The sequence below is a fragment of the Equus quagga genome, chromosome 12 (assembly GCF_021613505.1).
Source record: "Equus quagga isolate Etosha38 chromosome 12, UCLA_HA_Equagga_1.0, whole genome shotgun sequence".
Classification (NCBI taxonomy): Eukaryota; Metazoa; Chordata; class Mammalia; order Perissodactyla; family Equidae; genus Equus; species Equus quagga.
In genome coordinates, this window is record NC_060278.1 from 7,231,423 (window position 1) to 7,247,129 (window position 15,707).

Genomic DNA, 15,707 nt, shown 5'->3' on the forward strand with positions numbered 1-15,707 from the left:
ACAATCCTGGAATTAATTTATGAATTATTAATAAAGAATAGTTCATTAAATAACAGCATCAAAGATGGCATTCGCTGTAACAAAAAATTTCATGGCATCCTAAGAGTTCTCTGATAAATTTCTATTTTTTTAAAATTAAGTAGAATATCTTCAGGCAAGACTGCTTACAAAGAACAGATTCTAAGGGCCTCAAACTTGGCTACAAAACATGCAAAAGATTTAATTGATAACAAAAGGAACTGGAATATAAATGCAAAGTTATCTAGGACTGAATTTAAAGCACTTCCAAGCAAATCAAAACTGATGAAGGATACTTAGAAGGAAAGATTCCAATTATAATGTCTGTAAGTAGAAATAAAATATTTTTTCCTAAATGAAGACACTCAATTCAGAGGCCTCTAAAAAAAAAAAACCACAAATACGAATAACTAATCTAAAACAGTCTACGTAACATCTCTAAGTCCTATCATGACTTAGATTAGGAAAAAGGAGGCATTCAAGAAGCTTTTCCTAAATATTTACCATGAGCAAGGCTCTGTGTTAAACAACAATAAATGTTCATCATAGGACTTAGCAGGGAACTACATGTGAATGTCTTAACGTAATACTGAAAAAATATGGTAATTTCAACTCACCTTTCAACAGTTCACTTGATAAATATATATAAATATAAATCACCCATACAACCAAATGTCTGTGTAGATAACTCTAATATTATTACTGATTTCCCAAGAAAGATTTAAAATGTGAAAACCTCAAAGAGAAAAAAACTCACTTTTTAAAAAAGCTATTCCCTATTTTAACCTGGGCTAAAATAACGTCTTAACCTTGGTTACCTGATATTCATCTATTTATTCTTTCATTATGAAAATATTAGATGAAAGGGACTTTTATGTTTTACTTACTACCTAAAAAATTCTACTGGAAGAGATTTTAAGACAAAGAAAAAGTCAGTTTACAAGTAACCTTCAGAAATGTTCAAAAGCCGACTTCCCAGGTAACATTAAATTAGTTTGTAAATGACATATGATGTGTCATGCCCAGTGAATACAGAATAATGAAAGAGACCACTACTTGGAGGTTAATTACATACCACAGTTGAAATCTACAGACAGGGAAACCAATTCTGAAAACACCTAACATTTAATCCATTCTGGTAATGATCTTCAGTTTCCAGTCACATAATGAAATCCCCTGACACCCTTTATGGTTTCGGTCTTTCAAGCTTATCTGATGCTTATTATTTGTTCTTTCTGATTTTACTATGTTAATCCATTTCTTGAAAATCAAAATAATCAGAATCTGTTTTCCTTGAATAAGGAATTTTTTCAGCAGACAAATACCAAATGTGAACTGTCAGTGATAAATGGAGCTTCACGTTAGCGCTATTTTAATGGGTCCATTTTTCACAAAAACAGAGATATTCATTCTAAAATCCTGAGTACATGTTTTATTGAACATGACTCATCACAAGGAGTTTGATGGTAACACCTGTGAAGGTTTATCAAGCTGTTGTATCAGCCTCAACACTACCCTTCTATATTCTGTTTCCTGATGCAGGGCTGGGATAATGCAAATTACATTCTATTTAGCCAGGTGACCTTCTGTTAGATTCTGTCAATACACAGTAGGCATTAGAGGAAGACTGGAAGGCAGGGAAAGGAGAAGCCTAGCAGCCACAGTTGGTTTCAGTTTCCAGCTCTCTGCTATCCACTCCAGACCAGAACTAGCATCATCATACCACTCAGAAGTACTATCACCAGCTCTGTAGGGCTCCTCATCTAAGCTCTTAGGTTCTGATAATCCCAAACTCTTCCTTTTATTTCCCAGCCCTAAGGGGTAATCACTATATATGTGTTACCTCAGTGTTCCCTTTTGTTTTTCCAGTCCTTAATACCTGCAGTATCTGCTTAACCAACTCTGTATATGAAATTTTCTGTGTAATCTAGACCTTGATTAACGCTATCTTTAAAACTACGCTAAATTTATTTTTATGATAATATTATTGATGTCTCAATTTTCTATGTAAATATACTATCCACACTGCTTCAAGAAGGGACAAGAAACAATAAACTCTGAGGGTTTTCAATGCCAATTAAGGTATGATGATCACCCAAATATCCAAGGCAAAATCTGTTGGGTCAACCTACACTTCCCTAGCCTTCTAGTTGTTCTTTCCTTCCTATAACGTATTTTCCACATTGCTAACATAATTTTTTAAAATGCAAATATGATGTTACTTCACCAACTTCATCCTTCAATAGCTCTCCATTGCCTTTATATAAAATTCATATTCCTTGGCAAGATATACAACTCTTTGTCGTCTGGTCCCCACTTATCCCTATAACTTGACCTCCTGCCATTTTTCCACACTATGAAAATCCTTGCAAGTTCTCCGAACATGCTATGCTTTTTCACACTTCCATGTCTTTGCAGGTGCTGTTCCTTTACATGCTGCACAAATTGTAGACCTCCTCAACTGGCTAAGTCATATCCAAGCTGTTGGGTATCATTACGTATACTTTCATACCTTCCTCATCCAAGGTGGGAGGCCCACTCTTGAAGCTCCCAAAAGCAACTTTAACATGCACTGTTTTCTTTACTTTTCAGACTCCAACACAGGCCCAAAAGCTCCTTTAAGATGGGCCACATTTTGCTAGTTCTATGTATCTACAACCTAGCATATGCTTGGCAAATTGAAACCCTATTAAATTCTTGCTGAATAAATAAATGTATCAGAACTTTCATTTGAACCTTGACTTAAAAAAATTCAAACTAAGTAATAGCAGCTACTTCATTAACAGTTACTTCATTTTAGAAATATCTAAAATTCCTAATTGGGTTTCATGCCCTTGAGGACAGGGACCTTCTATCACTTGGGTCTAGCAGAGTGCTCAATAACTATATGCTTGAGGAAGCTTATATGTAATGGAAAGAGCAAGCTCAAGTTAAACCACTTTAAGTAACTACAGCAGTTTCACTTTATATCTCAGTTATTCCTATGGTAAAATTTTGCTCTGATGAATACCAAGATGGTATCTTCTGCCTATCCTCAGTTCTATAATAAGGTTAGCTCATTAGTTCAAATACATTAAGAAAAGGTCAAATTTGGTTAAAAGCTTTTTTAAAGAAAAGACATTAGATTTAACAAGACTTGTGAGGGTGTTTTTCACAATAAATTCCAAAATTTACATACTTTTTAAGTTTATATACTTACTGCATCTGAAGTTTTGCTTGGATTATTGCTTGGATTAGAAGAATGTGAATTTGAACTATGAAGAGCACTGTGGTTGTGTGAGTTTTCTTGTGGAGAGTAACTGGTCCCTTAAAAAAATAAAGAGCAAAGTGAATTATAAGTTATATTTCATGTTTAATTTAAACTGGTTTCTATCATACTACAGATCACTGTATATCCCTAAAACATCATTTTTCACATGAGCATCAGAAATATATACATATTCATACTACTTATATAAAGTATTTATAAGTCTACTAAAGATATGGCTTAGAGAGCACACGTACTACATGTATGACAACCTATGAAACATGGAATTTCATGGAATTATGTTATTTATAACATAAAAAAGAAAACCTATGGAACTATGTTAATTATAATAGATAAGCAAAACCTCATCTACATCATTTCTAGCAACTTGTAGGTGTTTTTAGAATAAAAGTTTTTTAGGGAAAGACAGAAACACAATGTACACAGAGAAAAATGCCACAAAAATTCAACTGATACAGAACTAAAAGTCACAATGATCCTATGTTTTTGCAATTATTTTTCAATTTCTTGAATAGTCTCCACCCCTTGTTTTTTAATAGTTTTGCCAATTTTTCAATTAAAACAGTATCAACTTCTCAAAAAGTTAAGTCTCAGGGAAGGTGTTCACTTTTAAGACAAAGAAAATGATGTCAAGTCTCCTAATAACAGCCCAACTCTACCTAAAACTTGCTTTAAAGCGACTCAAATTTTATGAATATCCTATGCATTTCAGAGACCATCAGGGATAATAGTTTTTACTGTCTTAAGAAAAGCCAAGGTATAAAAATCTAACTTTGCAAAAATACTTTAACAATACAAAAAGGTTCACCACAAAAGTCTAATTGTTAGTATTTCAATTTCATTTCACATATTTTTCAGCATCAAGATAACATAATTCAACTTTTTTTTTTTTTTAACTTAGCCAGCAATGGTATGGAGGCTACACTATAATGAACAAAAACTGGAAGTGGGAAGAGCAATTTAAATGGTCCAGTGGTCCAGCAGTTAGTTAGAAGTCAGAACCAGAGTTGTTACGAGCAGAAATAAATAAGCATTCCACATTCTATGAAACAATTAATCTAGACCACTTAGCAAAACTAACAACTGAAACTTAAAAAACTGAACTGAAACTATTTCAATCAACAGGGAAAACTAGATGGATGAGAAAGGTGAACTGGGACACACAGAAGATGACTATAAGGTTTTAGACATCCACGTGGAAATGGTCAGCAGATTTACGTAGAACTAAGAATTCAGAAGTGGATTTGGGAGTCTCTTCCATTAGAGGTGAAAGACGGGGACTCTAACTTCACCTTGCATATAGTAAATAACCAATATGAGTCAGAATGAAGTAAGTGTATGGAAAGAGAAAAGGCAATGGCCAAGATATAACGTTGGCTAGGGGCTGGCTTACAAGGGAAGCTAGAAGCAGATTCAAAGACCTGCAAGTCCTCTTAGAGAACCACTGAATCCAGGGGTGGGCTGAGGACTCCAACACATTCAGGAACAAAGAAAAAATAAACTCCAAATTTTTAAGAAAACTTTAGATCTATGCTGAAATTTGCACTTTTCAGATGTGACAAAAACTTTTTTAGGGGAGGGCCCTGTGGCTGAATGGTTATGTTTGCACACTCCACCTCGGCAGCTGAGGGTTTTGCTGGTTCAGATCCTTGGGTGCAGACATGACACCACTCATCAAGCCATGCTGAGGCAGTGTCCCTCATAGCAAAGCCAGAATGACCTATGACTAGGATATACAACTATGTACTGGGTAGCTTTGGGGAGAAGAAAAAGAAGAATAAGAAGAAGAAAAAAAGACTGGCAGAGATGTTAGCTCAGGGCCAATCTTTCTCACCAAAAAAAAAAAAAAAAAGTGAGGAACAAGATTAAGATACAATATTTTAGTCAGACTAAAAACATTCTTAAATAGAATCCAAAACTAAGTGAAAGAGGTTTTATAGAAAGCATGTTACGGTAAAGCAGGCCAACAGAACTTTAGATTCCAGCCAGAAGAATGTGCTTAAGAAGTAAAGGGAGGGCAGATTTGCCCCTGAATAACATGACTACAGAAAGCTCAACAAAGCTAACTCTATAATGAAAGCTACCATTTATACTATCATCCCCAGGGTCACAGTAATGATGGTGGTGCTGGTTATGACTTTCCAGAGCCATACCTACAGGAAGTGCTACAACACAACGTTTCTTTGAAATCTATCTTATCTTAAAAACTCACGTGAAGTTTTGTATTCTACCCCATGATGAACGTGTGTGTTTCAGGATAAGAACATAAGTTTTTTATATTAGTAGTGTAATGTAGAGTCTAAGGCTGAGCAAAAGAGTAAGTGATTTGCGGGTGGTAACATATCCGGAGCAGAGGAGAGTCGTGCATAAAGCTTGAACTCAGAAGGTTTATGCTCAATCTAGCGATTATTCAAGTGCACTAAGGAAGATAACGTAAATACTGGTGAGAGATAATCTCATGGATGCTGTTTGGCCCAACAAAGTAATGAAAGCAAAAGCTGTTTCTATGATTGACCGCCCTTTGTGCTCTCTGTACATTACCAAGAAAAACACTCACTACTTCAAAGAGAAAAAATACAGCACCTTGAGAAAAATAGTATTTATAGATAAGTGGGATAAAACTGGTTTTAAATGACACACATTTAAACCAACCTTGAGAAATTAAAATTAGGATTGATGAAGCAAGTTTTAAAGGTTTCTAAGAAAGGGGTGCTATTAAGAATTACTTGGGGTTTTTTTTGGAGGGGGAGTGGTGGGAATAAAGGGGTTATATGTTTATGCTTGCAGCTTGAAGAATCTAGAGGGCGAGCAAAGTTCTCCTGCCCAGTGCTTAACCAAAGGCAGATATGAAACGGAGATGTAACAACATGATTGGATGCTGGTATGAGACTAGAATCCAAGGGTCAGCCACCTACAACCTGCTGGGTATGTTTTTATTAACACAGTTTTATGAGAACACAGGTGCAGCCAATCATTTAAGTATTATCTATGGCTACTTTTGCTTTTTAATTGTGACAATGACTGTGTGGCTTACAAGATGAAAATATTTATTATCCAGCTCTTTAAGAAAAAGTGTGCCGACTTCTGGGCTAGATGCTAATCTAAGTAGTTAATATAACAATGCAAGATAACCTTTTCCGTGACAGAATCTTCAATATTTAAAAGGCAGAGTAACCCCTACTCGGCATCCATCAAAACTTGAGAAGCCAGACTGTAAGGGTGAGGAGGACATAACCTACAATCTGAGAAAGACAGAGCCCTAGAAGAGTATTCTGGGAAACGGGCCAAAAAATGTAGTGAAACACACCTGACTCAGCAAGATTGCTCAGCATGAAGCAATTAGACTGCCTCTCATTTAGATAAGGGAACTTGGAAATAAGAGGGAAAGCAGGAAGTATATACAGTTCTATATGATCAAACAAAGCTGGGAAATGCAACCAGCTTTCCAAAAGGTGAAACAACAGTTTTCACTCTACTCAGGGGCAAAATATTACGGCATTTATGTCCTTATTCAGACATGACAACCATGAAAATTCACTACCAGATCCTTAGACTTAGAGATTAAATCTTAATGCCCTTTACAAATAACTAGAAGGAACAGATAAGGTATATCTATAATACTAAATGAAAGATTTCAAGGACATATACCACCCCAAGCTTCTTTTCAAACTAATTAAAGCAGATAATAGGTATGACTGAATAAGGTTTGGCAGTGGATCACGAACTTCCATTAAATTAAAAAATGTCGACTTCTAGGTTGCATCTCACAGAGATTCTGATTCACAGTATATGGAATGGGACTCCAAGATCTGAATTTTTAATAAACACTCTCAAGATGGTTCTGGTGTGGTCAGTATCTGGGCCATACTTAATTCTGTATATTCCCTCCCTTCCATTGTCTTTGTTCCTCCTCTAATCACTCCAAAACCAGAGACCACAAACAATTAAAAATAAGGGGATTTCACAAAGAAAGCCATAAATCTGCAATGGGTATTTTTGCCACAAGACGGATGTCTTCCTGAAAAACCCTGAATTCTGCAAAATGGCACACTAGAAACAAATCTTATGAGAAAAAAAAGAGTAGGAGCAAATCACTCAAAATTATGCAACTTTCTTACACCCAGAGCACTAACACAAACTTGGACAGCACAGGAAGCAGCTCAGCATGGTTGTGGATTGTTTCAGGGGATGTTAAAAATGCAAAAAAACATTAGGACAGTAATGTGGCTTGCTGGGGCTGAGAACATGGGAGTAAAGCTCTGAGCACTGAGGCTACAGTTAAAACGAGAAGTGGAGAAGGTGCAACTGGCCACAGAGCCACGCAAGGCTAGGGGAAGAGACTTGACTTTTCTTTGGGGGTCTTGCCAGTGTAACAGCTGGTTGAGGGCTTTGTCCTTTCTATTTGAAGGTTATAACCCTACTCCTGCTATTCTGATTCTCCTTGTCCAGAAAAAAACAATTTCACACATGAACCAACACAACTTCAGTTTATATTGATGTCATTCTCCAATTTACCAATTGTGTATGAACTAACTGGTGGTAAAAAAGCAAAAGCTGTAGCTAACCAGACTATGTCTCTTGGGGAGGGGGGGAAACATGAGATGATGTGACAATAGGCTTGCATTTGACAGGAGCCTGTAGTTGAGTCATTCTCTCTACATACATGCTATCCAAATGACAGCCACTTAGTCACATATAGCTATTGAGTACTTGAAACGTGGTTACTCTAAATTCAGATTTGCTATGTGTGTAAAATACACACTGAATTTAAAGACTTAGTACAAAAAGAATGTAAAATACCACATTAATATTTTATACTGATTACATGATGATCTATTTTTGGTATATTGGATTAAATAGTATATATTACTAAAATTCCAGAAGTTAGCTACTAGAAAATTTAAAATTGCATTCGTGGCTCACTGAACAGCACTGCCCTAGATGAAGCTGCCCACTGAGACTTAGTGAAAGGGGACCAGGGATGGCTACTGTGCATAGAACTTTTCTGAAAGAACTGTCCCATGTCTGAAAAAATCAGCTTAAATTAGCTGAGCCGAAAACCTAATTCTGCTTAACATAAATTATGCTGAATTTTCTTGGAATATAATTGCTGTGTAAACTGTACCGTACTTAGTTTTGTTTCAAACTTTTACCAAGATGTATACTACTTGGAAAAATCTCATCACCACCAATAATAGTATACAATAATGCTACACTTTCATCTATTACAAGCAAATGATATCAAGATTACTTTGCTAGAGTTAGGACGAAAAACTCTTAAATGAAGGATGTGGCTCTCACTGAATTTCATTAATAAAGCTAGTTTTAAAAACAGTATTGCTTTCCTATCTCAAATGAATACGCTAAATACTTTGAGCAGTGATACAAACTACTTTGTGAAAATTACGTATTACACTATTTCCTTCAGGACTACTCATATTTTTCCTACTCTTACCTGTAAAGGTAGCGTGTAATATTTACGTTTACAGACAGGCTGGAAATGGACATTTTACAAAATACTTAAGGGAAGGTGCACATGCAGAAGAGTGAAGGTGAGTCGGGCCCGTTCCTCACACCACACACAGAAACTAATGCAAAACAAACCACAGACCTAAGCGTAAGAGCTGAAACTGCACAACTCTTACAAGAAACTACAGGCATAAATCACCACCAAAAAAAGAAAAACAGATAAATTAGACTCTGTAAAAGTTACAAACTTTTGTGTTTCACAGGACAGGACACCATCAAGAAAGTGAGAAGACAATCCAGAAAATGGGAGAACATATTTGCAAATCATGTCCAAAGGATTTTTATCTACTTCTACTAGTAGGAACTCTCAAAACTCAATACAAAAGATAAACCAGTTTTAAAATAAGCAGAACACCTCAAACATTTCTCCAAAGACGACATACAAATGTCCAAAAAGCACATGTAAAGATGCTCTACAAACATCAGCCATGAAGGAAATTCAAATTACACCACCAACGAAATGGCACTTCACATTACGATAGCTACAGTGAAAAAAAAAAAACAACAGACTAACAAGTGTTGATGAGGATGCAGAGAAACTGGAATCCTCATACACATTGCTGCTGTGAATGCAAAATACTCAGCAGCTTTGGAAAACAGTCTGGCAGTTCCTGAAAGGGTTAAACAGAGTTATCATTTGATCCAGCAATTCTACTTCTAGGTATACATCCAACAGAAATGAAAACATGTCCACAAATGTCCACAGCACATTATTCTGAACAGCCAAAAGATGGAAACAAACCAAATGTCCGTTAACTGATTAATAGATAAATCAAACATGGCATATCTACACAATGGAATACTTTCCAGGATTAAAAGGGAACAAGTACTGCTACATGCCGTAACATGGATGAACCTTGAAAATATTATGCTAAGTGAAATAAACCAGCCACAAAAGACTACATATTGTAGGATTCTACTTATATGAAACATTCATAATAGGCAAATCTAGAGAGACAGAAAGGAGATTAATGGTTGTCTAGGGCTGGGAGCAAAACGGTGGAGGAGGTTGGGGGATGATAGCCAGGGGTTTCTTTTCGAGTGATGAAAATGTTCTAAAATTGGTTGTGGTGATGGGTGCAGAACTGTGAATTTATTAAAAACCAGTGAATCACACACTTTAAATGGGTGAACTGTACGGCAGGTAAATTATACATCAATAAAACTTACCAAGTAAAGGTCCACCATACCTTACATGTGACTTTGACTTGTGTAGTTTAGACAGAGGTCCCTAATTCATCATTTCACAAACTCTAACTCTATGAGATGCTCTGAATAAAAAATGGTGCATGGTCATGTAAATCTGGAGAAAGCTGTACATAATAATCTCTCATAGAAAATGTCAATGTACTTTAAAGGCTCTGAGAATTACTGAAGTAAAGAAACTTTAGAGCCAGCCTTAATGGCCTAGTGGTTTAAGTTCAGTATGCTCCGCTCCAGTGGCGCGGGTTTGGTCCCCAAGTGCGGAACCACACCACTCATCTGTCAGCAGCCATACTGTGGTGATGGCTCACACAGAAGAACTAGAAGGACCTACAACCAAAATATACAACTATGTACTGGGGCTTTGGGTAGGATAAAAAAGGAGAGAGAGAGAGAGAGGAAGATTGGCAACAGATGTTAGCTCAGGGTCAATCTTCCCCAGGGGGGAAAAAAAAGAAATTTTAATCTGGGGGAAAAAAGGAATTAAGTACTGATACATGTGATACATGATACAACACGGATGAACCTTGAAAACACTATGCTAAATGAAAGACGCCAGTCACAGGAGACCACATGTTATATAATCAGCGAATATGAAATGTCCACAAAAGGAAAATTATCAAGACAGAAAGTCCATCAGCAATTGGAGAGTGGGCAGGGAGGCGAAGAAAATGGAGTAACTGCTAAAATATACATTTCAGGGAGGGAGGGAGATAACTGCATGGTCTGTGAACTGTACCTCAACTTTTTAAATTAGTCATTTAAAATATCTTTTAAAGGGTGGGGAGGTTGGGTCTAACCAAGTTGAGAACCACTCATTTAGTGAAAAGAGCACTCAATCAGGCAATCTGAGCTTCAGCCCAGATTTTACCTCTACCTTACTAAATAAAAATGAAGAGGTCATCTAACTTCTATGGTTATCTTCACTTGTTAAATAAGGTACTGGTTGAGTATGGAGGACTGCAAAGACCACAACTAAGTCTGAAATGCTATGCTTATGAATGTTAGTAACCTCTTTTGACCTCTGCCATGTGATTTTCTACTAATGGATTAGTGAAGATTTGAGAGTAGGATTTTTATCCTCCCTTCTGTTAGCTCTTGGTGAGAGCTTTATTAACAAAGTAACAAAAGAAGCCTAGAGCCTTTTAATTGCCTATGCCCTCAGGACTCACTGTCTAGGTGTGCTCTAACTGTGAAATGGCTGTCTATTAAACAGAAAAGTAAACACTGCCACATTGCCTAACCCAATTTTATACACAGTAGCAGATGTAAATGTTACTTACTTTGAAATATGCTAAAAATAAAAACCGAAGTTCAGAGTAATTAGGGAAAGAGAACCTCCAACAGATCCTATTTGCTGATAATGTTTAACCTACACACCAATTTTATGGCAACATGCTTCGGACAAAGAATACTACCTATCTTTCACGTTCCCTTCAGTCCCAATCCTTCTTTTCCTTACCACCCTCCTACTTGTCCAATCAGACTTAGATTACATAGGTTTATTGAGGAACTGTTTCAAACTTTCAAGGAAAAACTAATTCCAGTAGCGTATAATCTGTTCCAGAAACAGACCAAGCACAGAAGTAGCCAACTGGAAAATCCTGACAGAGATAACAAGAACCACAGAGCAATAACAGAATTAAGAGAATTCACAACTATATATACATCGCAGTCCAGGAATGTACAATGGGTGAATATTGCAAGACTTGCAAGATTTATAATCTTGAAAGTTAACTTTTAAAAAATATACTATCAACAGATATTGAGAACATTTGATAAAATTCAGACTTCTAACAAAGCATTAACTAACTGTAGCAATAAATGGATGTCTCCTTAATATGAAAAAGATAAACTTCAAACAGGGATGATTTTACATAATGATCATTTATCACCAAGCAATACCTTTTAACACCAAGAACAATATTCCTAATTAAGAGTCTTTTTCTTAATATTTTTTTGCAATTGCAGTAACTGTTTATCTGATTTTCTAAAATAAAGAACAGGTATTAAACTATAACCAGAAGCTATAGAGAAAACATCAGGAAAGATAACTCTACCCTCAAAGGCTTTTTTCTACATGTACATATAATACCCATAGATGGAATCATACTAATTTATATATAGATTTTTCTACTTAATATTCCCTCATCAATAAATGTGGTTCTACATCATCTTTAACAGCAACATTATACTCCACATTGCATGCATATCTCATAACACGTAATCAGAGGAACATTTATGTTCTCTATTTAGCATTCATCTAGGCGTTCGAATTCTCACCACATATAAAAATGAATTAGCAATATCTAACACTGAAAAGAACCATGTTAAAGTCATCTTGAGACTATTTCCAAATTGATTTTAAAAGCCATGAAATGATAAATATATTTTAACAAACAAATGTTTCAGATAGGACAAAAATTTGATAAAAATTAGATTAAAAGCAGATTTTCAGAAAGATGACAACATAAGAATGTTTCTACATTTGCTCTCTATAAAACCTATCAAAATTAACTAAAAAAAAAAAAAAAACGAAATTTAATAAAATCCAACAAGGGAAGAGTCACAACCCAATAAACTGGTACTGACAAATGACTTCAAGAGACAATTAAATTCACACTCAAGTGCAGAAAAATACTAAAAGTCAACATCCTTAGAATACATATTTTGAAAACTACAGCAGGCACAAGAGGTGGGAGAGAAGGATCGCTTGGCCTAGTAAGTTGACTTTTTTGGCCCAATTAAGTAGAGAAACTACCTGAACCAGAGTAGAGTCCTGCCACTCTAAACCTTTGCCTGGACCCCCAAATGTGATCTCTGGAAAGAGAGTTAATCAAATACAGTGGAAGTTCAGAGAAAACAGAATGAACTACTACCTTCCCACATTATGCCCCCTCCTTCTAACAGACACCTCCCACACCTCTTTCCCTAATCTGGACTGAGATTATAAACCAGCAACTTCTAAGGATACAATTAAAATAGTGTCCAGGAGAACAAGAAACAAACTCGAAGAGAATCTAATCACACTATATGTACATACGTATTTTAAAGGCCCAAGAGAATAACTTCACTCAAGACAAGGACACAGAAACCATGCCACACAGAGACTGCGGAGATCGAAGGAGGGGCATATAACATAAACAGGAGAAGAAAACACTTTGAAAGAAATCTCAGGAAACCAGTAACTTTTTAGACAAATTCTGTTCTATCTCAAAAGAGTAAATAGAATATGAATTCTTTAAAACAAAATGAGATAAGAGGATACAAAAGGGGGAGGGAGCTGGAATAAATAAGAAGGACTTAGAGAAAAGATGAAATTATCAGAGAAATAAAAACCATGTTAGAAGGGATGAAAGAACCAACATTGCTGAAAGCAAGGTCAAACCATAAGGAACACAGACCTAAGAAATACCACCAAGCATACAGGACAAAAGGCCAGAGATGATAGCACTTAGAGCTAAGAAGCCAAATACAAAACAAAGATGAAGACAACATACATAAAACTGGAGGCTCTGTAGAAGAGAACAGAAAACAAGGTGGACATTCAAGAGTATAATAAAAGAAAGCTTTCCTGAAATAAAGAAACATCCCAATCTGGAGACTGAAGTGGGCTCACCATGTACCAAGAAATAGTAATAAAAAACCAACAGAGGGGCCGGCCCATGAGTGGTTAAGTTTGCCTGCTCTGCTTTGGGGGCCCAGGGTTTCGCTGGTTCGGATCCTGGGCACGGACGTGGCACCGCTCATCAGGCCACAATAAGGCGGCATCCACATGCCACAACTAGACAGACCCACAACTATGTACTGGGGGCACTGGGGGAGGAAAAAAAAGCAAAAAAAAAAAAGATGACTGACAACAGTTGTTAGCTCAGGTGCCAATCAAAAAAAAAACTACTAACAGAAACTGACACATATCCTCTTATCCTGATGAAGTTGCTGAATTTTAAGCATAAAGAATTCTTAAAGCATCCTGGCAGCAGAAGTATGTCACTTATAAAACAAACAAAAAAGGCCTGACCTCAGACTTTTCCATAGAAACACTAAATGCCAGAAGACAATGTAGTAATGTCTTCTGCTAAGAGAAAAAAACGGATGTGACCCAGAGAATTATTTTTCTAACCAGGATGTCATTTACGAGTAAGAACAATAGGAGGACATTCCCAAATATTCAAGAATTCAAAAATCAAAGCACTCATAACTTGAGGCATGTGGGGTTAGTGGATTAACAGACTAACACAACCATAAGAAAAATGAAAATAAATTGGCAAATGGAGAAGCAAGCTGTACTTTGAAGACTGGCAGTGAGCAGTGAATGCAGCTAAACTCATCTGCTTAATATCTGGGATCAACAGCGACTTATTACCAAGTGTTTATTTTGAAAACTGTTTTGTGCCAAATGACTGACATTATACAGCAAACGTTAATTTTCTCAAAATATACTCTTTAAACTTTCCCTGTGTTGTATTTTATTTTATAAAAGTGGTTGATAACATTCCATCCCCCCTCCAGAGAACTCATTTAACAATATTTCATTTACTAAACATTTACTGTATGCCAAAGATGGTGCAAGATATTAAGAGAATGAGATAGAACTCATTTCTTCCCTGGAGCTTAGTTTCCCAAAGTTAACCATGTATCAAAAGAACTAAGGTGCTAACAGTTAAGACTCCTACTCCCATCCCACCACTTTCAATAATCTGAGGATTTTCAGGTTTGTTTGAACTTCCCAGGTGATTCTGATAGATAGCCAGGTTTAGGAACCACAGGTATGCCATAGCTACAACATATACTGCAACTTCTTCAAGTCTCCTAAATCTTCAAAGGCAGATTAAATAACATCCAGTAATTTTACCATTGACTGTACTTTATTCGATTCTAAATTTTTTTGGCAAGGGCAGTGTAATACGTATGGCACTTTGCTATAAATGTCAGATTCTAGGTTGTGTCACTACTTTTTGAATACTCAATAATTTTTAAATGTCTTAAAAACAGAGCAGCAGTAAAATGTACCTCTGTGGAAATATGTAATAGCTCAAGAGTTTGACAGGTTAAAAATAAATTACCTTCAATATACCAAACAAATAGTATAGTTGTCCTACCAAATATACTGACCAAATATGAAAGTACAGGTTATCAAGAAGAGTTGATTATATTATTTTCTGAGCAAAATGAAGAGCAAATCTAGTACATTTACTATCACTCCACATTAGACACAAATATTAAAACATTAAACTAGCATCCAATAATCAAATGCCTTTCCTTAAAAAAATTCAGGTATCTGTGTAATGACTTACAGAAGAATGCGATTAGATAGGATGACAGAGGAACAGGATGAAATATGAACGGGTCCAGTGGACTACATCAATGTTAATTTCCTGGTAGTGACAGTATACTAGTTATGTAAGATCTTACCATTGGGCCAAACTAGATAAAGGGTATAGTGGATCTCTCTGTAGTATTTTTTACAATTGCAAGCAAATCTACAATTATCTCAAAAATAAAAAAAGTTTTTTTAAGAAAGTAAACCAGCTAAAAACAAACAGCTGGGATTTAACCAAAGCGTAACTGCTCTCTCTTTTCTCCTGCCCGTTGACGAGTGTGTTATGGCTGTGCTCTCTCATTGCCCCTAATCACACAGTCATTCTTGCTGGAGGTGTTCTTTCATAATTGCTCATCACCATCCCCA

The 15,707-nt window shown here is 36.1% G+C and overlaps 1 protein-coding gene across 8 annotated transcripts in view; it reads right to left on the reverse strand.

Moving 5' to 3' along the window:
* Positions 1-15,707, reverse strand: part of WAC (WW domain containing adaptor with coiled-coil) — a 76,704-nt gene that overhangs the window by 31,526 nt on the left and 29,471 nt on the right. For all 8 annotated transcript variants that reach the window (XM_046678488.1, XM_046678486.1, XM_046678485.1 and 5 more), the window contains exon 4: positions 3,218-3,324. In XM_046678488.1, coding sequence (XP_046534444.1) covers positions 3,218-3,324 — 107 coding nt within the window. The remainder of the gene's footprint in view (positions 1-3,217; positions 3,325-15,707) is intronic.